Raw genomic sequence first — 27,674 nt, 5'->3', positions numbered from 1 at the left:
CTGTCCTCCTCCCCTCTCTCTGTCATCTCCACCCTCATCCACCCCCCCTTTCCTTCCTCCATCCTCCCCATCCACCCTTCCTTCCTCCAGCCGGCCCTCCTGCCCTCTATCCACCTCCCTCCCGCCCTTCCCCCCTTCCCTCCCCCCCCAGTGGGTGCACTGCACATGGGGTGGCGCCTGGTAAGTCCCCCCCTCCTCCAAACTAGTTTGAGAAGCACATCCTGAGCTGCGTGGTGTACCTGCTGGGCCAGAGCTACCTCAAGACCCTGGAGATGCGGGACCCGGCCTTGGTGGCCCGCGCCATGTGCGCCATGGTGAGTGTCGGGGGCCTGGGCAGGCTCCACGCCACTGACGACGGCACCCCATGAAACACGGGGGGGGAGGGGAGGGGGGCACGGCCAGTGTAACAGGTCCAACCCACCCCGGCGGGCTGAGGGGCGGAGGGGCCAGCCGGTGGCGGGTGTGGGGGGCGCGGGGGGCGCGGGCCTGGCCGCGGGTGCGGCTGACACCCCGTGTCCCCCCCCCCCAGATGAGCTCGGCGAACGCGAACGGCGTGCTCACGGGGAACTGGTCGGGGAACTACTCGGGCGGCACGTCGCCCAAACGCTGGTCGGGCAGCGTGGCCATCCTGCAGCAGTTCCACGACACGCACCAGCCCGTCTGCTTCGGCCAGTGCTGGGTGTTCGCGGGCATCCTCACCACGGGTAAGGCGGGCGCGGGGGGGGGGGGAAGGGGGGCCGCCCACGGCCCGGCGCTCACCCCGCCCCGCCCCTGCAGCGCTCAGGGCGCTGGGCATCCCCGCCCGCAGCGTGACCACCTTCCAGTCGGCCCACGACACGGAGAAGGACCTGACCGTGGACGTGTACCTCAACTCCACCGGCAAGATCATCCCGCACCTCACCAAGGACTCCGTGTGGTAGGCGCCGGCCCGCCCCGGGCCTCCCTCCCGCCGAGTGGGGGTCCGTCCTGGGACTTGAACTCGGGGCCTGGGCGCTCGCTTTGAGCGACACAGCCCGGGACAGCGCAGGACCCGAGCTGGAGCCCTAGGAGCGCCCCCCCCCCCCACGAAACACCCCCCCCCACACAAGCCAGACACCATCAGGGTTCCAAGACTGGGCAGCTGCAGAACCCGCATCCACATGGGGCAGTCTACTGCCCGGAAAAAGGCCCGCGCCCGCCGGCGGCTCCGCATGGGTTCAGTGGGTCCTACTCGGCGGGGCGGTCCGGGCTCCTGGGAGTCCCCCGTGGGGCTCCCGTGGAAAGGCCCTCCCGTCCAACCCCGTGCGGGGGGGGGGGGGCCCGCAGGAACTTCCACGTGTGGACGGACGCGTGGATGAGGCGGCCGGATCTGCCGCAGGGCAACGACGGCTGGCAGGCGCTGGACAGCACGCCGCAGGAGGTCAGCCAAGGTGAGCGCGCGGCCCGGGGCCGGGGGGCCGGGGATGGGGGGGCCCCCCCGGGGCCCGGACGCCGTCTCCACCCCCCCACCCCCCCCCCGCAGGCATCTTCCGCTGCGGGCCGTCCCCGCACGCCGCCATCCGCAGCGGCAACCTGTTCCTGGGCTTCGACACCAAGTTCGTGTTCACGGAGGTGAACGGCGACCGGCTGGTGTGGCTGCTGCGCAGCGCGGGCGGCGAGGACGTGTACAGCCTCATCGCCGTGGAGACGGACAGCATCGGCAAGACCATCAGCACCAAGGCGGTGGGCCAGGACCGCCGCCACGACGTCACCTACCAGTACAAGTTCCCCGAAGGTGCGCGCCGGGGCGGGGCGGGGGGGGGGACACGGGGCGGCCCGGGCGGCCTCGAACCCACCGCCCCGCCCGCCCTCCCGCCCGCCCGCGCAGGCTCGGTGGAGGAGCGCCAGGCCATGGAGCACGCCTACTCGCTGCTGCAGCTGTCCCGGGCGCCGGCGCCGGTGGCGGCGCGGCGGGCGGCGGGCGGGCGCGCGGCAGGCGCCGGCGGGGCTGGCGGTGCGCGAGGACGCGGTGGAGCTGGGCCGGCCGCTGGCGCTCACGGTGCTGCTGGCGGCGGCGGGCGGCGGCGAGGCGCGGCGCGTGCGCGTCTCGGCCTCGCTGGACCTGCAGACCTACACGGGCCGCAGCGTGGCCGCGCTGGCCGAGGTGGAGCGCGAGGAGACGCTGCGCGGCCCGGGTGCGTGCGCGTGCGCGGGGGGGGGGGGGCGCGTGCGCGGAGGGGGGGCGCGGCGGCTGTGCGCGTCTCGGCCTCGCTGGACCTGCAGACCTACACGGGCCGCAGCGTGGCCGCGCTGGCCGAGGTGGAGCGCGAGGAGACGCTGCGCGGCCCGGGTGCGTGCGCGTGCGCGGGGGGGGGGGGGCGCGGGGCGGGGGTGCGTGCGCGGTGCGCGGCGGGGGGTGCGCGGCGCGGGGGTGCGTGCGCGTGCGCGGGGGGGGGCGCGGGGGTGCGTGCGCGTGCGCGGGGGGGGGCGCGGGGGGGGGCGTGCGCGTGCGCGGGGGGGGGGGGCGCGGCGCAGGACCCCCACGCGCGCTCACACGCCTTTCCCCCCCCCCCCCCCGCGCAGAGGCCGAGGTGGCGTTCTCGGTGCCCGCCGACGCCTACCTGCCCAAGCTGGGGCTGGTGGAGGACGAGGTGGTGGTGAAGGTGTGGGTGCTGGCGCAGGACGTGGAGTCGGAGGAGATCGCGGGGCACCGAGGGCCACGCTCTCCTTCTTCTACCCGGGCTTCGCCGTGGAGGTGAGCGGGCGGCGGCGGGACGGGGGGGGGGGGGGGGACGCGCGCCCCTCGGCCCGCGCTGCCCGCCCCGCGTCCACACCCACACCCCCCGCCCCCCCCGCAGATGCCGGACGTGGGGAAGGTGGGCGAGGAGATGACGTGCGTGTGCCGCTTCCGCAACGTGCTGCCCATCCCGCTCACCGCCGCCTGCTTCTCCCTCGAGAGCCTGGGCATCGCCTCACGCAGACCGTGGACAAGGGGTGAGCGTCAGCGCGCCGCCCCCCACCCGGCCACGGCTGAGCACCCCACCCCACCCCCGGCCACGGCTGAGCACCCCACCCCACCCCCGGCCACGGCTGAGCACCCCACCCCACCCCCCCCTCCACGGCTGAGCACCCCACCCCACCCCGGCCACGGCTGAGCACCCCAACCCCACCCCCGGCCACGGCTGAGCACCCCACCCCACCCCCCCTCCACGGCTGAGCACCCACCCCACCCCCGGCCACGGCTGAGCACCCCCACCCCACCCCCGGCCACGGCTGAACACCCCACCCCACCCCCGGCCACGGCTGAGCACCCCACCCCACCCCCGGCCACGGCTGAGCACCCCACGCCCCCAGTCCACGGCTGAGCACCCCACCCCCGTCCACGGCTGAGCACCCCCATCCCCCCCGTCCACGGCTGAGCACCCCCATACCCCCGTCCACGGCTGAGCACCCCCACCCCACCCCCGTCCACGGCTGAGCACCCCACCCCCACCCCCCCTCCACGGCTGAGCACCCCACCCCACCCCGTCCACGGCTGAGCACCCCACCCCACCCCCGTCCACGGCTGAGCCACCCCACCCCACCCCCGTCCACGGCTGAGCACCCCACCCCACCCCGTCCACGGCTGAGCACCCCACCCCACCCCGTCCACGGCTGAGCACCCCATCCCCCACCCCCGGCCACGGCTGAGCACCCCACCCCACCCCCGGCCACGGCTGAGCACCCCATCCCCCACCCCCGGGCCACGGCTGAGCACCCCACCCCACCCCCGGCCACGGCTGAGCACCCCACCCCACCCCACCCCCGGCCACGGCTGAGCACCCCACCCCCACCCCCCGTCCACGGCTGAGCACCCCACCCCCGTCCACGGCTGAGCACCCCCCACCCCCCCCACCGCTGGGCCGTTCCAGGACGCTGCCGCCCGGCCACGCCCTGGAGCTGCAGATCCACTGCGTGCCCGTGCGTCCGGGGCGCGGAGGTTCATCTTCAAGTTCTGGTCGCGGGAGGTGAAGGAGGTGCAGGCCGAGAAGGTGGCGCTCATCGCCTAGGGCCGCCCGGCCCCCGCCACGCCGCGCCCCGGGCCCTGATTGGCTCCGCGTGCACGCAGGCCGGCGCCCCGCCCCTCCCCACGTGACCCCACGTCACCGCGGCGGGGGGCGGGGCGGGGTCCCCGGCTTCCCCACCGGACACGGCTCGGTGGAGAGGAAGGAGGCCCGGGGCGGGGCCCCCGCTTAGCCGCTGGGCAGGCCGCCTCCCCCCACCCCCCACCCCCCCACGTCCCCCGGGGGCTCGGCCCCTCCCCGCCCACCAGAGACCCGCACGCCGACCCGCTTCTAATTAAACCGCTTCACCACACTCAGCTCGGCGGCCTCGGGCTCTTTATTGCCGCCGGGCGGGCTCGGGCTCGGCGCCCCCTCTGGCACCGGGGTGGGGGAGGGGGGACCCGAGCCGCGCGGCCGCCGGTGGCCCTGAGATCTGAAGACGGCGCAGGTTCGAGGCCAGCCTGGGCAGGGACGTCCGCGAGACTCCCACGAACCAGCAGCACGCCGGAAGTGGCGCGGCGGCCCGGGTGGAGCGGCGCCCGGCCCCGAGTCCCAGCCCCGGGTGACGCAAACCAAAGGCCTGAGCTGGGAAGCGGGGGTCGGGGCGCGGCGTGGGGCGCGGGGCGAGGGCCGCGGGGGTCTTCCTGCCGCCCCGACTCCACGAGCGCGGTGGCCGGCGCCCCCTTCTCCTCTGGGAGGCGCTCTTCCTCCAGGAGGAGGGCTTCGAGGCCCCTGGGGGCGAGCGAGGGCCGCGGGGACCCCCCCTCCCCGCCCCGCCTTCCTCCCGCTGGAGGCAGGACGTCACTTCCGGCCGGGGTCCCCGGAGACCGGAAGTGGAGGCCCGCAGAGGGAAGCCGGGCGGCGAGGCCGAGGGCAAGGTCGATTTTTACCAAAACTCTGGGGCGGGACACCCCGGGGCGCCCCCACCGGGGCGGGCCGCGCGGGGCGGGCTACTCGTCCATCACCTCGGCCGAGTCCTGGTCCCGGGCGGCGTCCGCCGAGGACGGGGAGGAGGAGGACGGGGAGGACGGCGGCGGGGCGGGCAGCGCGTGCTCCAGGTCCAGGTCGGACAGCGAGGACAGCTGGCGGATCAGGTCCTGGCGCGGGGGGCGGCGGGGGCCGGCACGGGCCCGAGAAGGGGCTGAGCCAGCCGAGCGACGGGGCGCCCCCGAAGGCCTCCTTCACCGACTTCCAGCTGCCCTTGGCCTCGCGCGGTCGGTTCTTGCGTTTCAGCCGCTCGATGCCCTGCGAGGGGTGGGGGACACGGAACAGGGGCTCAGCGAGGGCCGGCCCGAGTCCCACAACTGCCGCGCGCGACCCGGGGCACTGGAGGCCATGCAGAAGCAGGGACACAGGCCACGGCGCGGGGCTGCGCATGCGCCTCGCCCAGCCACCACTCCACCACGGACACACACACAGCCACGGGGGCCACGGGGTTCATGGGCTGCGCATGCGCCTCGCCCAGCCACCACTCCACCACGGACACACACAGCCACGGGGGCCACGGGGTTCATGGGCTGCGCATGCGCCTCGCCCAGCCACCACTCCACCACGGACAGACACACACAGCCACGGGGTTCAGGGGCTGCGCATGCGCCTCGCCCAGCCACCACTCCGACACGGACACACACAGCCACGGGGATCAGGGGCTGCGCATGCGCCTCGCCCAGCCACCACTCGACATGGACAGACACACACAGCCACGGGGTTCAGGACCAGCAACCTGCCGTTCACACACGCAAGCAGCACCACGTTCTCATGGTGCAGAATGGAAAACAGGCACGCAGTCTGGCTCCCCCGCAACTCCCCCCAGCTGGGATGACAGGTCCCCCAGCAATGTAGCCGGCAGAAACACAGGGACAGCGTGGAAGAAGCCTTGCGGGAGGGGGGCAGGCATGTGCCCCCCCCACTTCACGGCCATGCCCACCCCAGGGCACTGCCGCAAACTCAGCCGCCAGGAAGACGCCTGCCGCGCACCCACGGGGTCCCCCGCTCCCGGCGCCCCGAAGCGTCACCACGGCTGGACAGGCCACATGCACGCAATGCCCCAGAATCCTCTGCTTCCGAATGGGTGGAGTTATGCAAATTGAGCCCCCCGTGGGAAAGTCGAAGGGAGCACGGATGTCCAAGGCCTGGGAGAACTTTCACAGGCGAGGCGGGGGAGGGGAGACCGGACGGACGGACGGACGGAGGGGGGGGGGACGACCCAGCAAGGGACAAGCGCTTTGGGGGAGCGAGGGGGAGCAATCCCACGGCTCTGGCGCTTTACCGCACGAGCCACGCGCCTCGGCCACAGGCTCCAGGAGGGACTGCACGAGGAAAAGGTAAAAGACAAAGGAACAACCCAGCCGGGCCCTGGAAGCGCACACTCCTGTCATCCTAGCCGCTCAGGAGGCCGAGAGCTGAGGATCACGGTTCAAAGCCAGCCCCTGGGGCAGGAAAACCCACCGAGGCTCTTATCTCCACACACACACACACACACACACACCAGTAATCTAAGACATGAGGAGCAGCTATACCATACAAACCTGAACACCAGATTACAATGAAAAGCTGGAAGGAACCAAAATGTACAATAACAAAATAACTACGATGAGTATAATTTAAAAAGAAATACCACTGTACATCGGAACACTATGCAGCAATGAAAGTGATATTAATAGTTTTGGGTTTTTTTTTTGGCCCGTTCTGGGTCTTGAACTCAGGGCCTGAGCACTGTCCCTGAGCTTCTTTTTGCTCAGGGCGAGCACTCTGCCACGTGAGCCGCAGCGCCCCTTCTGGCTTCGTCTGTGTATGTGGTGCTGAGGAATCGAACCCAGGGCTTCGTGCGTGCGAGGCGAGCACTCAACGACCAGGCCACGTTCACAGCCCCACTAAAAGGTTTTCTTAAGTGTTGACTGAGATGAAGTAGCTGCTTTCCCAAACCACGCAGCCGCTGTAAACTGAGGCCGGGCCCCTTCCCCCTCCCCCCCCCCCCGGGTTCCACCACAGGTCACTCCCTCCCCAAGCCCCTCCAGCCGTGTTGTGTTTTGTTTCCAGTCCTGGGGCTTGAACTCAAGGCCTGAGCGTGGTCCTTTAGCTTTCTCATTCAAGCCACCATTGGGGGGGGGCGGGGGGCGGAAGGGCCGGTGCATTGGAGAGGAGTCTTGAGATTCCCCACACATACACCTGCCCAGGGCTGGCTTTGAACCCTGACCCTCAGATCTCCGTTTCCTTCCCCCCCCCCCCCCCCGGTTTCTGTGAAAGCCATTTGGGGCGCTCACCATCAGGCCTCGTCCAGGGCTGGCTGCACACTCCAACCCCGGCAGTGAACTCCGTGCCTCGGGTTGGGGGCTACAGTGATGTGCGGCTGCGCCCGGCTCGCGACGGGGTTTCTCAAGGCCCAGGGGCGCAAGGAAGCAAAGGCAGGCCCGGGGACCCGCGCCCCCGCGGCTGAGCTGCCGGAAGCCGGCCGTAGAGCTCCACAGTCCCATCCCGGGGTTCCCTGGCCCCCGCGCCCGGCTCCGGTGAGCTTCGGATGTTTGGCTTTGGCCAGCCCCAAAGGGTCACACCCGCGGGCTCGCTCGAGGCCCGGGCCGAGGAGGGGCACCAGGTGGGCTCTGATTGGCCGGACGGAGGCAGGGAGGCGGGGCCGCAGGCCTGAGGACGCACACCAGGAGGGTTCTGATTGGCCGGCAGGAGGACACACACCAGGAGGGCTCTGATTGGCCAGATGGAGGCGGGTGGGTGGGCCGAGGCATGAAGACGCACACCAGGAGGGGCTCTGATTGGCCGGCCGGAGGCAGGTGGGCGGGGCCGCAGGCGTGAAGACGCACACCAGGAGGGCTCTGATTGGCCGACGGGGAGGCCGGCGGGCGGGGCCGAGGCATGAGGCTTCCTGCCCCCGGCAGACCAGGACCTCCAAGGCTCCACAAGCAGGTGCAGATTGTTCTGGAACATAAGCCCCTCCGGTTGGGCTGGGCTGAGGATGGGCGGCGGCCTGCTTCGGGGGAGGGGACTTGGCTCCGCGCGGGCATCGCTTCTCCTCCTCGGGGTTTCTGGGTGCCGAGGCCGGCGGCCTTGCTCAGGCCAGGTCTTCCTCCCCTTCTCTCCCATGACGTGCGCGTGCGCGGTAGTACCGGAGGAGGGGGGGGGCTTGAGCTCCCAACCCGGGGGCTGTTCCTTAGATCCCGCTCACGGCTTCCGGTGCAAGTTGCGCATGCGTCTCTCGAGCTGTCTGGCCGGGGCTGGCTTCGAACCGCAGTCCACACGGATCTCACAGCCTGCTGAGCGGGCTGTGCCGATTCTGACTGCAGGAGGCACGGCGCCCCCCCCCCCCGCCGCGTCCGCACCCCGCCCGCGCTCCGCCGCTCCCCCCCCCCCCGCCCCGCGCAGGCAGCCAAGTCGCACGCAGCAAGTGTGGGAAAAACTTTATTGCCTTGTTTCCGCGTGGGAGAGGCCGCACGCGCATGCGCGCCAGCGTCCTCCGACCCCCTCCCCCCCCGCCCGCCCCCCCCCCCCCCCCCGCGCCACGGCTGCGAAACGAGGGCTTGTGGCAATCGCTTAAAAAAAGGAGGAAAAAAGAAATCCGTGGGGGGGGGGGCGCGAGGGCGGGTCTTGGCGGGTTTTTAGGGTGCTCCCCGCCCCCACGCCACCCCCAGCACAAGAGCGAGTCCGTGTGCGGACGGCGAGGACGGGGCGGGCGGGCGCCTGGCGAGGGGGGGCGAGGGCGGGAGGGGGGGGCGGGAGCTCGTGCGCCCCCTCCCCCTCCCCCCTCTTTGGGTTGCGTAAGGCATTCTGCACCGGGGGACCGAGGAAGGAGAAAGACCGGCGACGACGGCGACGACGGCGACATCACCTTCCCAGCCCGCGTCTGTCTCTGTCTCCCCCCCCCCCCCACGGCCACGGCCTCCCCCTCGCGGCGGCCCTCGGTCGGGCTGTGGTCTCCGGGGGTGTCCGGTTCCCGTGGGCGGCGGGGTGGGGGTGGCGGCCCCCCCCCCACACTCAGTGGCCTCCCGGGCCCCTCCTGGCTTTCCCACTGGCGACCGGCCACATCGGGGGGCCCCCCCCCCCCGGATTAGTAGAGAGGCGTGGGGTGGCCCGGCCCACGGGGCCGCACCCGCCACGTTAGTCCAGAGCAGAGAGCAGAGAGGACAGTCAGGAGGCCAGAGGAGTGATTCGTTAAAAAAAGGGGGGGGGGGGCGGGGGTGCAGCTTCCGGTCATCCAAAAGTAAAATAAAATAAACCGAAAAGATGACTGGTTGAAAAATAAAACAGGGGGACGTGTGCGGGTGTGTTGCTTTGCTTTCTCTGCAATGCTCGGCCATTTTACTCGAACCATTTAAAAGAATCTTTTTTTTTTTTTTTCCTTTCTTTCTTTAAAAGAGGAGTTGTGTTTTGCTTTTCTCCATCTAGCACATTCCTGAGCCACGGCACTGGCGGTTGGTGGCGGGAGGTGGCAATGCTGGTGGTGGGGGGTCCCCTTCAGACCACGTACTGGTAGGGGTCTGCCTTCCCCTGGTCTGGTGTGGCAAAGGGGCTGGCCCAGCCCAGAGAGAAGGGGTGGCCGAACACGGCTTTCATGTTCATCCACTTGGTTTTTTTAGCCCATCTTCTCTCTTCCTTTTTCAATTGTTCTATGCCCTGGAAACGAGAACAATCAGACTTTGAGTTAAGCGCGCCGCGGCTGGGGTCGTGCGTGGGGCGGGCGTGCGCGGGCTCGCGCGCCCTGGGTTTCCTGCTCTACCACTTTGAGCCACAGCACCATTTCTAGGTTTGTTTGTTTTTTAATTTGTTTTTTTTTTGTGTGTGTGTGTGTGGTTAGTTAGAGAATTAAAGAGTCTCACGAACTTTCCTTTCCTGGGGCTGGCTTTGAACCACGATCCTCAGACCTCAGCCTCCTGAGTAGCTTGGGTGACAAGACACTGGCACCCAGCTAACGCTTATGTTTTATTATTATTCTTTGTATTATGTAGTGTTGTTTTTAAACATCCACCTGAACGTACCACCAACACGATTAAAATTCGCCAATACACATCAGAAGCAACAGGCTAATTTCCTACCAATCGAGCGTAGCAAATGCATCGGGACAATGGGGCTTCGTTGTTGTTGTTTTTTTTTTTTTGAAGCAATAAAGGCTACGTCTATCAGAGGGGCCGCCCGTCCTGTGTCTCAGCGGCCGGGTTCTGCGGGAACCTGGCTCGAGTGGGTGCGCGACCTGGGCCAGGGCCTGGCCGGGGGGCCTGAATGAAGGCTTGGAGCCGGAAGCTCCCACACCACGCGGCAGCTATGAACTTGGGTTCGGGGGAAACTCATGTCTGAGGGCTGCCATGCCCACTTGGCAGTCAAAAAGAAAAACAATCAAATGACTGCTCTGGCCGTGTCTCACCAGCCTGGGGGAGGGGGTGGGGTGGGCCGGGGGAGGGGGGGGTCCAGGCCGCAACCTGCCCTGCCAGGCCGGCGAGACGTACACAGAGAGCGTAGAGAGGAGCGAGAGGCCGTGGGGAGGGCAGAGGGCCCCACGCAGGAGGAAGGAAGAGGGGTTAGTACAGGTTAGCGGGCGGGCCGGCCGTGCTGCCTCGGTGGTACCCAGAGCTCCCAAGGGGGGGCGCCCGGGCCGCCGCCCCTGAACCGGGGCTATGCTCCCCTCCCCCAGCCCCGCCGGCTCAGTCTCCTCCCCGGGGGCCCCCAGGCCCGGCCTCGCGCCCTCCCGCCCGCCCTCCCTCCCTCCCTCTAGGAACGGCCGTCGGTCACAGGCGGAGGCGGCCAGTTCTCCTCGCGGCCCCCCCGAAAGTCACCCGAGGCCTGGCGGGCGTCACCTTTGGGTGCGGCAGGGCTGTTTTTTTTTTGCAGGGAAAATGGTTCCCCCGCAGCTGATTTCTGTTATTTTATTTTATTTTTTACAATAACGCTTTAGGATCGCTATGCTTTCTTATAGACGACCAAGAGCTGCTGGGGGTACCCCAACCCTCCGATCCACTGGGGGGGCTCCCCCCTGCCCTGAGATCAAAGGACGGTGTGGACTGCAGTAGAGGGGGCTGCGCCCCCCCCAAGCCCTGCTCTTCACACAAGGGGGGCAAAGCGCTGCTCCTGCTTCCTGGACCCCAAAAATCCCAAAGGGGGGCGGGAATTGCCACCTCCGTCACCGCACAGGTTTCTGACGGCAGGGGCCAGGCCGAGCGCGGGGGACCCGGGTGCCAGGCCGGGGCGCATCGCCCCGACATCGCCCCCGCCGGGGCCCGTTCCCAGCGTGACCCCCAAACCCGCCTCCGCCGGCGGGGCGGGCGGCGGGCGCGCTTACCGTCTCGTCCGTGCAGATGGAGTGCACCTGCGTCCCGAACATGACCGACGTGAAGATGAGGAAGAGCAGGGCCTCGAAGCACAGCAGGATGAGCAGGATGACCGTGGTGGGCGGCGAGAAGGAGCTGCATTCTGAAACACAAGGGGCGCGGGGGGCTCAGGGCCGAGGGCCTGCGCCGGCGCGGGGCACCCCACGCCGCCGCCGGACGGGCACGCGCCTGCGCGGTGCAGCCCATGCCGCCGGATGGGCACGCGCCTGCGCGGTGCAGCCCATGCCGCCAGACGGGCATGCGCCTGCGCGGTGCAGCCCATGCCGCCGGATGGGCACGCGCCTGCGCGGGCACCCCACGCCGCCGCCGGACGGGCACGCGCCTGCGCGGTGCAGCCCACGCCGCAGCCTGACGGGCACGCGCCTGCGCGGTGCAGCCCCCACGCCGCCGCCGGACGGGCACGCGCCTGCGCGATGCAGCCCATGCAGCCAGACGGGCATGCGCCTGCGCGGGGCACCCCATGCCTCTGGACGGGCACGCGCCTGCGCGGTGCAGCCCATGCCGCCAGACGGGCATGCGCCTGCGCGGTGCAGCCCATGCCACCGGATGGGCACGCGCCTGCGCGGTGCAGCCCATGCCGCCAGACGGGCATGCGCCTGCGCGGTGCAGCCCCCACGCCGCGCCGGACGGGCACGCGCCTGCGCGGTGCAGCCCATGCCACCGGATGGGCACGCGCCTGCGCGGTGCAGCCCATGCCGCCAGACGGGCACGCGCCTGCGCGGTGCAGCCCCCACGCCGCCGCCGGACGGGCACGCGCCTGCGCGATGCAGCCCATGCAGCCAGACGGGCATGCGCCTGCGCGGGGCACCCCATGCCTCTGGACGGGCACGGGCACGCGCCTGCGCGGTGCAGCCCATGCCGCCGGATGGGCACGCGCCTGCGCAGTGCAGCCCATGCAGCCAGACGGGCATGCGCCTGCGCGGGGCACCCCATGCCTCTGGACGGGCACGCGCCTGCGCGGTGCAGCCCCACGCCGCCCCCGGCCGGGCACGCTGCGTGCTGGGTTGGATCACCTTGTCCGAGCTGAGCTCACAAGGGGAGCAGCAGGGCAGGTGAAGGGCGGCGAGGGGCCATCGAGGGGGTGGCCCCTCACCGCCGCCGCCCCCCCACCCCGCCTGCAGCCCGCCAGGGCCTGCTTTGTATGGATCCTGCAGGGCAGGGCCCGGCTGCACTGGTTCTGAGGGTGCAGGAGGCCCCGTGAGGCCCCCTCTGGGCCTGCGCTGCTGGATCTGCCCCCCCTCCCCCGCCGTGGGGGGGAGCACCCACGAGACACGCCTGCCCCTCTGCAGGCCTCCGGGGGAGGAGCCCCTCCGCACCCCTGCTCTTCCTGCCTCCCTGCCCTGGGGACCGACGGGGCGACCCCGGGCAGCCTCAGGCACAGCGGATGCCGACCCGGCCCTGGTCGGTGGCCAAAGGAAAAGGTCGGGGGGGGGGGGGGGGGGGGGGGGGGGGGAGAAAGTCGGCTCTGAGTCCAAACTCAGCACTCTGCTCCCCCTGCCTGCCTGCCTGCCTCTCCATGCTGGTGCTGGGTCCTGAACTGGGGGTCTGGGCGCTGTCCCTGAGCTCAAGGCCGGCGCTCTACCCCTTGAGCCACAGCGTCACTTCCGGTTTCTTGGTGGTTCCTTGGAGATCAGAGGCTCACAAACTTTCCTGCCTGGGCTGGCTTGAACCAGGATCCTCAGATTCTCAGCCTCCTGAGATTACCGGGTGCTGTAACCCAGCGGGGTCCTTGGTTTTGTTCACGGCTGCAGTGCAGACCAGTCCTCACCGGCTGAAGAATCTAGGCAGTGGGTGTACTGGGGAACAGTATGGATTGGTGGAGCCAGTAAGGTGGCTGGTAAAGGTAACCCCGGCTACTTGAAGAGGTGGAGATGGAAAGAGGTAGGGTTTGGGGCTAGCCTTGGGGGTAGGGGGGAGAATTAATGAGACTCCATCTCAATTCATAAGCCACATGGGAGACACGAGGTAAGAGGAACATGGTAGAAGCCGGCCCTGGCAAAAAACTGGAGACCCTATCTGAAAATGGAAGCTGGGGATGTGGCTCAAGCGATGGAGTGTCCACTTAGGTGAGCTCAAGGCGCTGAGATCCAAACCCCAGTAATACACACATTAAATACATAAAACATGGGGGGCTGGGAATGCGGCCTAGTGGTAGAGGGCTCGCCTCATCCACATGAAGCCCTGGGTTCCATTCCTCAGCACCAGATATACAGAAGAAGAAAGAAGTGGCGCTGTGGCTCAAGTGGCAGAGTGCTAGCCGTGAGTAAAAAGAAGCTTGGGGACAGCGCCCAGGCCCCGAGTTCAAGACCCAGGACTGGCACCAAAAAACAGTTGTCAAGGCCACACCTATAGGTAGTCTACTTTTTAAAAAAATTGGACAGATTAGTCCTCGAGCCTCATATCTCAAGGAACCACCAGAAAACCGGAAGTGGCGCCGTGGCTCAAGCGCCAGCCTTGAGCTGAAGAGCTGAGGGACAGCGCCCAGGCCCTGAGTTCAAGCTCCACAACGGACAAAAAGGCAAACAACAAGTACATAAGTGAAGGCTCAGGAACGAGGCTCCCTCACCCACGTGGGGCCTGGCCTCTGTGCTCTCCTGGTGGGGGAGGGCTCGCGACTTAACCTGTGGAACTGCCTGTAAGTGATGTGTGTTGTTTGCATTTGTTTGTGTTGGCATTTGTCATGAAGAGAGACTCGGGCCTCTGCGCTTCCTTTCCCGTCCCGTCCGTAGGCTTGGAGGATATCTAATAAAACGAGGGTGGACCCTGGCACCAGGAAGGGGTAGGAGCCCCCCGCCCCCCGCGCCTGCCCCTGCCCTGCTGCAGGGAGTGTTACACCCCCACCCCCGGCGCGCACACTCACTTGTCCAGTCTTCTTCGAAGCAGTGCAGGAAGTGGAATCCCACCATGATGAGGGCGTGCAAGGAAATGAGAGCTATGTACATCTGAAAGAGGAAAGAGCGCAGGATGAGAGGCCAGCATGGGGGGCGGGGGGGCGTCTGGTTGGCATCGGAGACTCCCCAACCCCTCAAGGGTGTGCAGCTGGGACACACACACACAGCCTGGGCTACAGGCATGACCTGCGCTGCCGGGCTGCGGGGCGCGGCTTGCTGCTTCTCCTCACTGTGAAATCCTTGGGGCCTCGGCCCCTGGAGGGGGACGCCAGCGCTTGCCCTTTCTTTAGCTATGGCGGCTACACGGGGTGAAGGCCCCCAACGGCCCTTTGCTTCTTGCTAGTCCCTCCCGAAACCAACTTCTTCTACGTGCTCAAGCAGAGGCGGGATGGGCGTTGTGCGCAGCCGCGGAGCCCGCGGGGGGAGCCCGGCGCCCCGTGGCACCCCGAGGGCCCACCCGGCCGCCGGACGCCCCGACTCACTGTAAACAGGACGAAGTATTTCTGGTTGTTCTCCCCGACGCAGTTGTTCACCCACGGACAGTGGTGGTCCATCTTGCGAATGCACCGCTTACACACACTGCCAACACACAAGGCAGACCTTTTAGGGGGTGTCCCCGCTGTGTTGGGGCTCCCCAGCTCCACCCCTCAGGAGTGGCTTCCTGGGGGCACGGTGAGGGGCTCGGGCTGGGTATGTGCGGCCCGGAGCCAGGCGCCGGTGGCTCACGCCTGTCATCCTAGCTACTCGGGAGGCTGAGACCCATCGCAGATGGCGGTTCGAGCCAGCCCGGTTAGGAAACTCCATGAGACTCTTTATTCCCAGGGAATCAGCAGAGGCTGGAAGTGGCTGGAGCTACGGCACACGTGGTTGAGCGCTAGGGGAGGAAGAGCGGGACAGCAACACCAACCGGACCCAGCATCGATTTTGTTGAGGGCCAGGTGGCAGCCTCTGTGCTCAGCCAGCCATCGACAAACCCCAACTGTGTCGTGTGCTGGGGGGGGGGGGGGGCGGCGGGGAGAGAAGGGACACGGGACTCTGCTTTACCCAAACTGCAGGTCCCCCCAGATGGCCTGGGACACGGACGCACACACCCTATCACGAGGGAGCAGAGGGAGGAGCATGGGAGTCCTAGGCATCCTTCCCTGGGGTTCACCTGGAAGCAGCGGCTCCTTTGTTTACTAGCGCTCAGAAAACCTCCCGGGTCACCCTGGGGGAGGGAGGGGGGAGGGCCGAGGGAAGAGAAGCTTTTTGGTGATTCACTGGAGCTGGGTGTCTCATGGACTTTCTAGCCTGGGGATGGGTTTGAACCGCCCTCTTCAGACCTCAGCCTCCCGAGTGGCTTCTTTCTGGGTGACAGGTGTGAGGGCACCGGCACCCGACTTCGCAGCGCTATCACCCACGAGGGAGAAGGAAAACGAGGCGGTCCCCTCCGCCACTGCCCTTTTCAGTGCTGGGGAGACGGGGGTACCTGCAGTGGTGGGCTCGGTCCGGCTTGATGCTGCAGCATTTGGGACACTTGTAGACCACCTGCCGGGCTTCAGCTGTAACTCTCGATGAACTCTTTAGTGGCATTTCCTTTGGGCACGGCCCCCTGTGAGGAGGAGGGAAGGCATCAGGCTTGGGCTGGCAGTGGGCAGCTGTCACAACTCCACAGGACAGAGCCACCCACCCCCCACGTCAATACGGGGGAATGCTTTTGTTTCTTTACTTTCCCCCAGCACGCAGGGCCTGCGCACTGTCCCTGAGCCTCTCTGTGCTCAAGGCCCAATGCTCTACCACACTCGAGCCACAGCGCCACTTCCGCTTTGGGGGTGGTTTAGATTGGAGTTTCCTGCCCCGGTTGGTTTCGAACTCTGATCCTGAGGTCTCCTGAGTAGCTAGGATGACAGGCGTGAGCCACCAGCGTTTGGCAGATTACTTCTTGACTCTGGTGCAGCTGGGCACTGGTGGCTCACACCTGTCTGAGGATCGAAGGGCTTTCCTGCCCCGGCCGGTCTGTCTGAAAAGTTCTGCTTCTCTGCTGGGTACAGGTGGCTCACGCCTGTCATCCTAGCTCCTCAGGAGGCTGAGGTATGAAGAACATGGTTTGAAGCCAGCCCAGGCAGGAAAAGTTCCAGAGACTCTTATGTCCAATTAACTACAAAAAGTCAGAAGTAGAGCTGTGGCTCAAGTGGTAAGAGTGCTGGCCTTGAGCAAAAATGCTCAGGGATGGCCTCCCAGGTCCTGAGTTCAAACCCAGGACCAACAGACAGACCGACAGACAGACAGACCGACAGACAGACAGACAGACACACACACACCACACACACACACACACACACACACACTTCAAGGATCATGCTAGGTATGGTGGCTCATGCCTGTATTCCTAGCTACTCAGGAGGCTGAGATCTGAAATCTTTTAACTTGTTTTGGTGCTGGTCCCAGGGCTTGAACTAACAATCTAACAGTTTCGATTGAGGCTAACACTTTACCACCTGAGCCACAGCTCCCCTTCTAGCCTTTTTCGATACTTTAGTGGATATGAGTCTCACAGACTTTTCTTCCCCAAAGCGGCCTCGAACCCGAATCCTCAGATCTCATGAACAGCCATTGACACCTGCCCGCCTGCCCTTCTCCTTCTCTCTCTCCCTTCTTTCTTTCCCTTCCTCCCTCCCTCTCGTACTGCCTTTCTGTGCTGCAATAGAACCAGACCTTGTTTAGGGTAGGCAAGCATTCTACCGCTGAGCCAGCTCCTCAGCCTTGGCAATCTTCCTTAAATTTTCCAATTATGATCATGTGGATTTTGCAATAAGGAGAAAAAAGAACTAATTAAACACACACACACACACACACACACACACACACACACACAGAGCAAAATATAACTGTTCAAAAGGAGCCTCCCCGAGTGGGAATGTAGCAAACTATCCCGGCGTTTGTAATCAAGAGTGCTATTCCAGCCTCATCTTGAGTCATCACGACCTCCCGGGATGAGGGGGGAGCCAAGGCCAGGGCCCTGCAGGGCTTCCTGGGGACAGGCAGAGCCCAGGGTCTCATGAAGTCCAGCAGGGTTGGCCTGTGACCTTTTGTGGATCCTAAAGGCACAGAAACACAACTGAAGTCACTGTAGCTGTACATACAAGAGCAAAAGTAGAAAAGAACAACTTTTCCCAGAGGAGATAAAGCCACAGGGCTGACGGAGATTTCCTGAACGAGAAACCCAGCTGCTTGCTGCCTGGGCTCCCAGCCAGTTTGCTGTTGCTGTTGTTATTGGTTGTGGGGCTCCAACTCAAGGGCCTGGGGGCTGTCCCTGAGCTCTTTCTGCTCAAGGCTAGCCACAGCTCCACTTCCCAGTTTTCTGGTGGTTCCTTGGGAGGTAACAGCTCCAGCTGGCTTCAAACCGTGATCTTAGCCTCCTGAGTAGCTAGGATGACAGGTGTGAGCCACCCAGCCCCGGCTAAGCCTCTTTATTTTTTTTGCCAGTCCTGGGGTTTGAACTCAGGGCCTGGGCACTGTCCCTGAGCTTCTTTTGCTCAAGGCTAGCACTCTGCCACTTGAGCCACAGCGCCACTTCGGGCTTTTTCAGTGTATGTAGTGCTGAGGAATCGAACCAATGGCTGCAGGCATGCTAGACAAACACTCTACCACTAAGCCCCAGCCTAGGCCTTGTTGTTGAAGAAGATTCCAGCAACCAGAATTTGCCATACAAAGCTCAGGAGATCGCTCCTTACAGGAAATCCCTCTGTGCGGCCAATCAAGGCCCTCCTGTGGTTATTCTCATGATCCCCTGTTATTTGGGCCACGAAGGGCGGCTGTCCCTTAACAACTCGGGTGTCCCCAAAGTGTGCCTGGCTGGTTCATTTGCATAAGTCTCCCAGATGGCTCATTCCCACCCAGACAAGACTCCACCTGCCCAGCCACCTGAGCCCACGTCTCAGAGCCAACGGAAACCCCCTGGGCCAAGCGCCCCCCTTCCCCCCCCCCCCCCCCCGGCCCCAATGCGGTCTCAAATGTCCATGTCTCCCAGCCCTTCCTCCCCCTCTCCAGGAACACGCTCGCCTGCCTGGACTTGGATCTGTGAGCTCCTTGTCCCGCGGGTTTCGTGCGAGGTACTGAGAAACCCTAGCCCGCGCAGCGAGTTCCCACAAACTGCGCGTCCCTTCAAATGCACCGACGTCCCCCATTCTGATTCCCAAAGTAGTATCTACTCGTTCACCATTTGTTTGGGTTTTTTTTTTTTTTTTCAGATTGCTACCTGGTTTGTGCATAGAGGACACTGAAACAAGGAAGTAAAGCCCTGAGTACATAGCCCAATGGCGGCATCCTTTCTCTGATGGCCCTGGTCCAGTCCTCATCCTTCACTCTTCTCCTGCGGGGGCCCCACCCGCCCACCGCGGCCATCCTGCCAGCCTCCGTCCACCGGGCACCACTCGAAGCCCATCCACGCCCTTCCCCACACCCTCACACCCCTTGCTCCGCGTCAGCATCGCCCCCAAACTACTAAAGAGAATCTCCGGCCTACGGTGTGTCTCCCTTGTATTCCGCACCCCACCTCTGTCCTCTCTCCCCCACGCTTTTTCCAGGGTAAAAACGTTCAAAAAGGTGAGCCGGCCCCCGGGTGAACTCCACCGTCGCTTGGCATGTCCTTGGGTTGTGGCAAAGGCGCTGTGCTCAGGCTTTAGCACTACCTATCCGCCCCACTCCAAAGGCCTCCAAAACCGCGGGCGCTCCCCCTCTTCTGCCTCTTCCAGATGGCGCCAGGCCACCCCCCAACCCACCAGCCAGCCTTTGTGCTCCCACAGCATGTATTTGTATTCTAACACATCGTGTCATTACACAGCAGGCCTCCTACACCACTGTCAGTTTCCGAGGGACACAGACAATGTCTTTCCGACTTGTTAAGGCCAGCAAATCGCCCAGGGCCTGGCACGAAGCCTACATTCAATAAACCCAGCGGAATAATAACCTACACCAGACATTTATTGAGCGTTCATATACCAGGCACAGTTCCAAAGGCGTGGTGACAGAAAGCATTCTGTCAGTGACAAAAAGCATTCTGTCAGTGAACTCTGACCATAAACTCCCGAGACTGCGGCTATGCTATTCCTCATTTTACAGAGGAGGTAAAGAAAGCAAGACGAGGGGCTGGGGAGATAGCCTAGTGGCAAGAGTGCCTGCCTCGGATACACGAGGCCCTAGGTTCGATTCCCCAGCACCACATATACAGAAAACGGCCAGAAGCGGCTCAAGTGGCGGAGTGCTAGCCTTGAGCGGGAAGAAGCCAGGGACAGTGCTCAGGCCCTGAGTCCAAGGCCCAGGGACTGGCCAAAAAAAAAAAAAGAAAGCAAGACGAGCGAAACAACTTCGCCAAGATCCAGGCCATCCAGGCTTTGAACTCATGCCCCTATCAGAAGCCAGCCATATTTCAGTGGATCGCTACCTAAGTGACTTTTCTTTTTGCTGGTCCTCGGGCTTGAACTCAGGGCCTCAATGCTGTTCCGGGAGGAGGGGGGTTGTTTTTTTTTTTTTTCCCGTCAAGGCTATTGCTTGAGCCACAGCTCCGAGAGATAAAGAGTCTCGTGGACTTTCTGGCCCGGATGGTGCTTCAAGCAGCGATCCTCAGGTCTCGGCTTCCTGAGTGGCTAGGATGACAGAAGCGAGTCACCAGCGCATGGCGGGTCTTTGCTTTTTTTTACTGTCTTGATGCTAACGCGTCATTTTATTCACAATGACGATATTAATGCTGTACTAATAGTAAGATGCGCACAGCCTGGGATAATAAGGCCTCGAGCAGTAAGTGTCAAGGGTAAACAAGACACAATGGGAAGCAATGCCGGCAGGTGCAGGCCAACAAGAGAAAAGGTTAAGTTTATAAAAAGAAAGAACCATCGGTGATTTCAAGGCCTCACCGCGGCCATCATTTACCCCGACATCAAAAAGCGCTGACACTTCAGGGGCCAGGCCTGTGCGCACTTGCTGGTCTGGGCATGAACGCGCCCTCTCCCGGCTTTCTCTGGTTAAGCACCAGGAGGTGACCGGCCCGCTGGCCTGTGCCCACGGCCAGGCGTCTTCTTGGTAAGCAGGTAGGAGGTAGGTGATCCCCCAAGGTATCGCTTCCTCTCTCTGGAGCAAGCCTGTCCAGGAGACTCTCCTACCTGATTGATCTCCAATGAACCACCGGGAAACCGGAAGCGGCGCTGTGGCTCCACGTGGTAGAGCCCTAGCCTTGAGCTGAAGGGCTCAGGGACAGCGCCCAGGCCCCGAGTTCGAGCCGGGGGACCAGCACTAAATTTAGCTGTGGCAGCTGAGGAGCTGTTGGGCAGAGGGAGCACACAGAGCCCGGAGGGCAAGTTCCCTGATAGGGCTCCTGGGCCGCCCTGGGTCAGGTGGGCCTGGCCATTCTCTAGGTGCACCAACACCTGGCCAGCTGCAGGGGGCGCCCAAGGGCCACTCCTCCGTCTTCCCAACAGCCGGCATTACACTGCCTTGTGATTCTTCCCAGGAAACACCTGCCCACCGGCCTGCCGTAGTCTGACGCAGTCGCGGAGCGGGTTTGCAGGGAGGTGGAGCGGGTTTGCAGGGAGGTGGGACCTTGAGCCAGGCAGGGACCGGCAGATGAGTTTTCCTTACTTGAACAATGTGTGGAAATGGAACAGATTTATCTTCCACCTTTCTCAAAGCTCAGCTTTGAAATCATGCATGACATTTAACAGATGAGCACGTCCAAGGAGAAGAAGGGCAAAAATAAGCAGTTTTAAAGCCAGGCGCTGGCGGCTCACCCTGTCATCCTAGTTACCCAGGAGGCTGAGATCTGAGGATCGCAGTTCAAAGCCAGCCTGGGCAGGAAAGATCTGGAGACTTTTTTGGTTTGGTTTGTCAGTAATCAGGCTTGAACTCAGGGCTAGGGCGTAGACCTTGAATGCCTTTTGCTTAAGGCTAGGGCTCTACCACTTTGAGCCACAGTGGCACTTCTGGTTTTCTGGTGGTTCATTGGAACTGAGAGAGTCTCATGGACTTTCCCGTCTGGGCTGGCTTTGAACCGAGATCCTCAGATCTCAGCCTCCTGAGTAGCCAGGACGACAGGCCTGAGCCACTTGGTGCCTGAAATTCTTATCTCCAGTCAATTACCAAAAAGGCTGGAAGTAGATCTGTGGCTCGAGTGGTAGAGCATCAGCCTTGACCGAAAGAAGTTCAGGGATAGTACCCAGGACTCTGCCTTCAAGTTCCAGGACCAGAAAAAAAAAAAAGAAGAAGAAGAAGAAGAAGAAAGGTTTATGCAATTGCTATGATTGTGCAAGACTTGGCTTTGAGCTTCTTGGCAGCTGGGATGCTAACTAATGAGTTGACTCTCAGCTCCAAGCTTCTTCTGGGAGACATTGCCCCAGATCTAGCTTTTCCTGAGGAAGGACTCACAGGATGCAAAGCTGGTCTGTATTTGGAACTAGAAAAGCAAGGGTGGAGAAGTGGGGAAAAGGCGGGGAGAGTGGGGGTGGGGGGCTCCGAGGCGCACCCCATCTTCAAGGGGTGCCTCTTCAGACCTCTACATTTCTGCAGGGTTCCCAGAACGCGTCTCTGAGTGGCCAGAGGGGACAGCAGGTGACCAAACGCCGCGTGACCCGACCCGTTCACCCCTCCCAGGCCACTCAGACCAACTTGTCCTGTCCCCACTCCGTGTCTCAAGTGGAACTTCACCTTGGAGGGGTCTCGCTAACAAGTGGTGAGTCATTTCCCCCTGCCCCTGTCTGCTCAAGTTGAGGGGACTCAAGTACCCCTGCACTGGAATGAATGAATGCTGGGGGGTTGGCTACGATTTAAAAAAAAAAAAAAAGTCAAGGCTGGTAGCAGAGCAGGGTTCACATCTGTACTTGTAGCTCCTCTCGGAGGCTGAGATCTGAAGATCGTGGTTCAAAGCCAGCAGTGGTAGGAAAGCCCACGAGATGCTTATCTCCAATGAACCTCCCAAAAAAAAAGAACAACAACAACAAAAACCCACCCAAAAACACCCCCCCCCAAACTGGAAATGGAGCTGCAGATCAAAGTGACAAAGTGCTGGCTCTGAGCACAAATGTTCAGGCCCAGCGCTCAGGGCCCTAAGTTCAAGCCCCAGAACTGGCACCAAATTAAACAAACAAACAAACAAACAAAAAACACGAAACAAACTAGAGGTGGCATAGTAACTGTTAGGTGGGAGACCACCTATGAGTTCTTTCCCTCTCAACTAGTAGTGCAAATTGTTACATGCTACATATATTGTTCATAGCGTCCCAATATAAGTTCTGAAAAACTGTGAGCAACATGGAAATGTTTTTCTTTTTTTCTTTTTTGTTGAGACAGGGTGTCAGGATAGCCTAGGCGGATGGATCTGAGGCTCCTGCCCCAGCTGCTGGATGCTGGGATCGAAGCATGTGCTAGCCTGTCTGGCTAGGTATCTTTTTTTGCATAGGTCATTGGGCTTGAATTCAGGACCCCCATGCTCACCCTTGAACTTCTTTGCTCAAAGCTAGCATTCTACCACTTGAGCCACAGATCCACATTTTGCTTTTGCTTTTCCTTTTTTTTTATTTTCTTGGTAGTTAATTGGAGGTAAGTGTCTCACAGACTTCCCTGCCCGGGCTGGCTTTGAACTGTGATCTTCAGATCTCAGCCTCCTGAGTAGCTAGGATGACAGGTGTGAGCCATGGGTACCCAGCTAGAATTATTGATACAAGACATTGCAACCCTATTAGGAAACTCTAGACTCTTCAGTGACCCCCCCCGCCCCCACCCCTTACTAGGAAGAAACTTCCTGTGATGTATTAACAAAGAGACCCCAATGGGTCTTCGTTCTGACCCGAGCTCTCAGCCCCTCTGAAGCCGGGGGTGCTGCAGCCTGCCCTGCAGTCTCCCACCTGTGCAGGCTTGGTGCTGCTGTTTTACATGCTGGGTTTCGCATGAGGTGCCAGGTGTGGGGGGGGGATGGGAGGTGCAGATCGGGGCTCATCTACAGGACATCCTATGAAGTGCTGCCTTCCCCCCACCCCCCCCTTTTTTTTGAGCCAGTCCTGGGACTTGAACTCAGGGCTTTAGGCGCTGTCCCTGAACTTTTGTGCTCAAGGCTCTAAAACTTTGAGCCACAGCGCCACTTCCGGTTTTTGAGTGGTTCATTGGAGATAAGAGTCTCAGGGGCACTTTTCTGCTCGGGCTGGCTTTGAACCACGATCCTCAGATCTCAGCCTCCTGAGTAGCTACGATGAAAGGTGTGAGCCACCCACACCTGGCTTCAATGGAGACTCTTGATGTTCTCTGATTCACCTCCGTGCCAGTTCTCAGGCCTGATGATTCACGAGTGACACAAGTGTCCCAATGCTCGGAGCCCGGCTCCCAACTCAATTACCCCAAATTTTGGGGCAGAGGGTACAACCTCTAACCCCCATTTCTGTCCTACCCTGAACCTCCACTTGCAATCACAATGCCAATCACTAAAAACACAGCCCTCTCTAGGTCTTCTGGCCCCTCTGCCTCGCTCCACTTTAGTCTCTTGGGCGTCTGTCCAGTTTCTTGGACGCGCCTGGCCTGCTCCAACCCTTGCACCTACTCTCTCTGGAGTCTAGAAGGATCTGTCTTTCTTCCAGTCTTCGTTTGCCTGGCCCGGGACACTTGCTGTCTGTCATTCAGGTCAGCTCAAATAGCGTTTCCATGGCAAGGCTTTCTCGCATTACCTTCATCTTTCTAAGGGAGTTTCCCTGCTCCCTTTTTAGGTCACCGCCACATCAAACACCACATCAGCCATTCTATTTTCCTGCCTTCACAGAACCGGCTGCTTTCTGAAATCACCTCCATTCGCTTGGCTTTTAAATTGTATTTTATTATCTTTTAAAGTAGTGGCCCAAAGGGGTTACTATTGGCTCCATCAAAACTGCTTGGCCTTCCACTAGGAGGTGAGTGTCAAGAGGGCTGGGAAGGCTGGGAGCTAGGATGACGGTGACCCGTCATCCTAGCTACTCAGGAGGATGAGATCTGAGGACTACGGTTCAAACCCAGCCTGGGCAGAAAAGTCCCCCTGAGACTCGTATCTCCGATGACTCACTCGAAAACGGGAAGTGGTGCTGTGGCTCAAGCGGTATAGCGCTAGCACGGAGCACCAAGAGGCTTGGGGACGGTGCCCAGACCTGAGTTCAAGCCCCACAACCAACCAACCAACCAAGAGGGCTGGGAGGTATGTCCGCCTCGCTCCTGGCTCAGTAAGACACCTTGCCCAGCGCGGGCCCTGGGTAAGCTTGGCTGTTGGTTTCACTCCATCCATCGGCGCCCTGCGGTGCCCTTTTCTCTTCATCTCTGGCGTCCACCACCACCCCTTAGTTCGAGACGGAGGAGGGCCCACCATTCCAGACAGTTCCTGCATGCATGGAGGAGCCCCACTCCTGATGCCCGGCTGCCTCTTCCCTCTGCCTCTTCCCTCCCTGCCCTGCTCCAGAGACTAGCTCGTGTCTCCTCCCCTGCTCTTCCACCACAGGGCCGTGCTTCTTTCTGCCACGGCCTATGTCACACGGGGCTGTGCCCGCCTGTCCTTAGACAGAGGGCACCGTGAACACAGAGTGACACCTTGGGGCTTGGCAGGCAGCTCAGGAAACGGAGCAAAAGAATGTCTTTATTCCTATATTCCTAATAGCAAGGGAATCAGTGACAAAACCGTGTGGAGAATAAACCCCTAGCTAGGTGCCAGTGGCTCAGGCCTGTCATCCTAGCTACGGGAGGAGGCTGAGATCTGAGGAGACTGTAGTTCAAAGCCAGCCTGGGCGGGAAAGTCTGTGAGATTCTTATCCCCAGTTAGCCACCAGAAAACTGGAAGTGGCACTGTGGCTCAAAGTGGTGGAGTGCTAGCCTTCAGTGGAAAAGCTTCGGGACAGTGCCCAGGCCAAGTTCAAATCCCACAACTGCCAAGAAAAAAAACAAAAACAAACAAACAAACAAACAAAAACAACCCAAAAATTGGAAGTGGAGCTGTGGCTTAAAGTGGTAGAGGGCTAGCCTTGAGCAAAAAGAGCTCAGAGATGGTGCCCAGGCCTTCAGTTCAAGCCCTATGACTGACCAAAAAACAAAATATTAAACCCTCAACTTCTCAGCCTGACCAAGCTGCTAGCTGTGGGAAAACCTTCATACCCTTATGTTTGGGGGCACTGAGTGTACTCGACTGTGTCCCTTCCGTCAGATGACAACTGTCCGGTAACCTTAAGAGCAGTACTCACACTGGGCTAGTGTGTACGGAGTCTCCCTGAGGCTTGCTAACATGCAAGTGAGCAAGGACAAATGCTTTCCCACGGGATGGGTGGACAGCACAGCACCTGAGCCAGCAGGAAACGGAAGCCCTGGGGAGAAGGAAGCCGGCTCAGGACTCCATCTCTATCATGCTTTTTTGGGGCTCACAGAAACAGAATATGGGTGGCCCGGGCCTATGCCATTAGCCCGTGCTTTCCCTTTCTTAATTTAAACACACACAACCAGCTGTGAAACAATTACACCACGGGGAGTCTTTATCAAATAACTACTCTCTGGCTCTTCTTGTACCAAGATAATGAACAGGGAGGATGATTTAATACTTGGGTGCAAAAAAAGAGAAATCTGCTTAATGGTAAACTCATGCAGCTTGGTATATTTAGCAAAGTCGTACAGCAGATCACTGCTATGCCCACAGATATTCATCGAGAGGCACCTTTTTTTTTTTTGGTTTGGTTTAACTTTTTGTGCCAGTCCCAGGGCTTGAACTCAGGGCCTGGGCACTGTCTGTCCCTGAGCATCTTTATGCTCAAGGCTAGCGCTCTACTACTTGAGCCACAGTGCCACTTGTGGCTTTTTCCATGTATGCGGTACTGAGGAATGGAACCCAGGGCTTCATGCGTGCTAGGCAAGCGCTCTACCACTAAGCCACCTTCCCAGCCCATGGCCTCTATGTTCTGGCTTATTAGCTTTCTCCACTCAAAGCTGGCACGCTTACCACTTGAACCATGCCTCCACTTCGGGATTCATTTTGCTGGTTAATGAGTGAGAAGAGGCTCACAGACTTTCCCGCCTGGGTCCAGCTTCAAACCCGGATCCTTAGATCTCAGCCTCCCAAGGAGCTAAGACTACAGGTATGTGCCACAAGGTGCCTGGCTAGACTGTATTGTTCTAGTACATCAGAACCAAATCACACTGACAGACGGAACAGTGTGCCATTCAGCCAAAGTCCCACAGAACTCTACCAAGGCAGGCCGTCTGTGCGCCCCACTCCTAGGGCCTGGGGAGGGGAGCATGCAGGCGGTGGCCATGCTTTGGGGCCGGAGGAAAAATGACATACTCACGGGGTCCGTCAGCATGGCCCGGCAGTGGGAGGCCAGGGCCAGGAAGGCCAGTAGGTTGAACACGATTCCATTGATGATGCTGTACGCGTAGTCTCCCGCTGGAATGAGCATGACAAAGAGGACCACAAACTCCGCGTAGAGGACCAGAAACCAGGTGACAATGGCACAGGCGATGCCACAGCCGTCTCGGATAAACCACATGGTTCCCGCGGGACCGGGGTAGGGAGGTGGGATGCACTTCTCCGGCTGGAGGTACTCTGGTTTCCGCTCAATGTCTCTGAAGTGGTGGGCGGGGGTAAGCATCATAAGCTATTCTGTCCATACTGGCATCTGCAAGAAGAAGGGACCCACAGATGCCATGATGCTGCCGCCACGTGAGCAGACCTGTCCCCAAGCGAGCCACAGGTACGAGAAATAACGCTAACGTCTTGTTCGCTCGCGAGCTCGAGGGTCTCCCCCGCTCTCGTGAATGGGTTTGGTCTTTGTGAAGATGGCCTCCTGGTCCTGGCTTTCCAGGACAGGCAGTGAAGGCCCATGCCCTGCTCAGGGTCAATTGGAGGAGAGCCGCAGACCCGGCAACTGTGGGCAGGACCGCAACTAGATCTCCTCAGTTACTAGTTCAAATGTGACAGCAGCCGGATGCCAGTGGCTCACACCTGTCATCCCAGCTAGTCAAGATGCTGAGATCTGAAGATCGCAGGGAAAGTCTGTGAGACTCTTATCTCCAATAAAGTAAAAGCCAGAAGTAGAGCTGTGGCTCAAGTGGTAAGGACACTAGCATTGAGCAAAAGACAATGCCCAGGCCCCGAGGTTCAAGCCCCAGAAACGGACACCCAAACAAACAAATGCACACACATTCCAGCCCTGACCGCCTTTCCCAGGTGGTTGGGGGCGAGAGCTGTGGGAGTCGGTGGAGGTGCTTGTGAGGATGGGTGGGGACTGGGGCACCACACAGAGCTCACAAGAGAATATTCTCTCTAGGAGAGAACACTCATGGCTTTAACAAGTAGTTTGCCAACTAGAGCCAGCAAGAAACAACGTCTGCCTACGTGCTGTGTGCTCCAGGAGACAGGATGCCGATTTCCTCCCTCTGTTCATCCTAACCTCTGGGCTTACTCCATTAGCAACTGGGATGACTCAAGCTCACCATCCAGT

The 27,674-nt window shown here is 61.7% G+C and overlaps 2 protein-coding genes across 2 annotated transcripts in view; one reads left to right on the top strand and one right to left on the bottom strand.

Moving 5' to 3' along the window:
* LOC125342339 (protein-glutamine gamma-glutamyltransferase 4-like) overlaps positions 1–4,048 on the top strand; it is a 4,353-nt gene extending 305 nt beyond the window's left edge. The window contains 13 exon segments of the mRNA XM_048334463.1: positions 207–314; positions 530–704; positions 778–916; positions 1,306–1,409; positions 1,502–1,753; positions 1,847–1,905; positions 1,955–2,122; positions 2,242–2,308; positions 2,542–2,663; positions 2,666–2,713; positions 2,817–2,941; positions 3,870–3,922; positions 3,925–4,048. Coding sequence (XP_048190420.1) covers positions 207–314; positions 530–704; positions 778–916; positions 1,306–1,409; positions 1,502–1,753; positions 1,847–1,905; positions 1,955–2,122; positions 2,242–2,308; positions 2,542–2,663; positions 2,666–2,713; positions 2,817–2,941; positions 3,870–3,922; positions 3,925–4,007 — 1,503 coding nt within the window. The 3' untranslated portion in view covers positions 4,008–4,048.
* Positions 4,049–4,802: 754 nt separating this feature from the next.
* Zdhhc3 (zinc finger DHHC-type palmitoyltransferase 3) lies at positions 4,803–26,622 on the bottom strand. Its single transcript, XM_048334462.1, has 6 exons — positions 26,516–26,622; positions 15,689–15,811; positions 14,703–14,799; positions 14,190–14,271; positions 11,281–11,411; positions 4,803–5,246 (listed from the first exon to the last, which is right to left on the bottom strand). The coding sequence occupies exons 2-6, from the start codon at positions 15,790–15,792 to the stop codon at positions 4,803–4,805; spliced, it is 858 nt and encodes a 285-aa protein (XP_048190419.1). The 5' UTR covers positions 15,793–15,811; positions 26,516–26,622.
* Positions 26,623–27,674: the final 1,052 nt, after the last annotated feature.

The sequence above is a fragment of the Perognathus longimembris genome, chromosome 26, assembly GCF_023159225.1.
Source record: "Perognathus longimembris pacificus isolate PPM17 chromosome 26, ASM2315922v1, whole genome shotgun sequence".
Classification (NCBI taxonomy): domain Eukaryota; kingdom Metazoa; phylum Chordata; class Mammalia; order Rodentia; family Heteromyidae; genus Perognathus; species Perognathus longimembris.
This window is presented reverse-complemented; position numbering and strand designations above follow the sequence as displayed.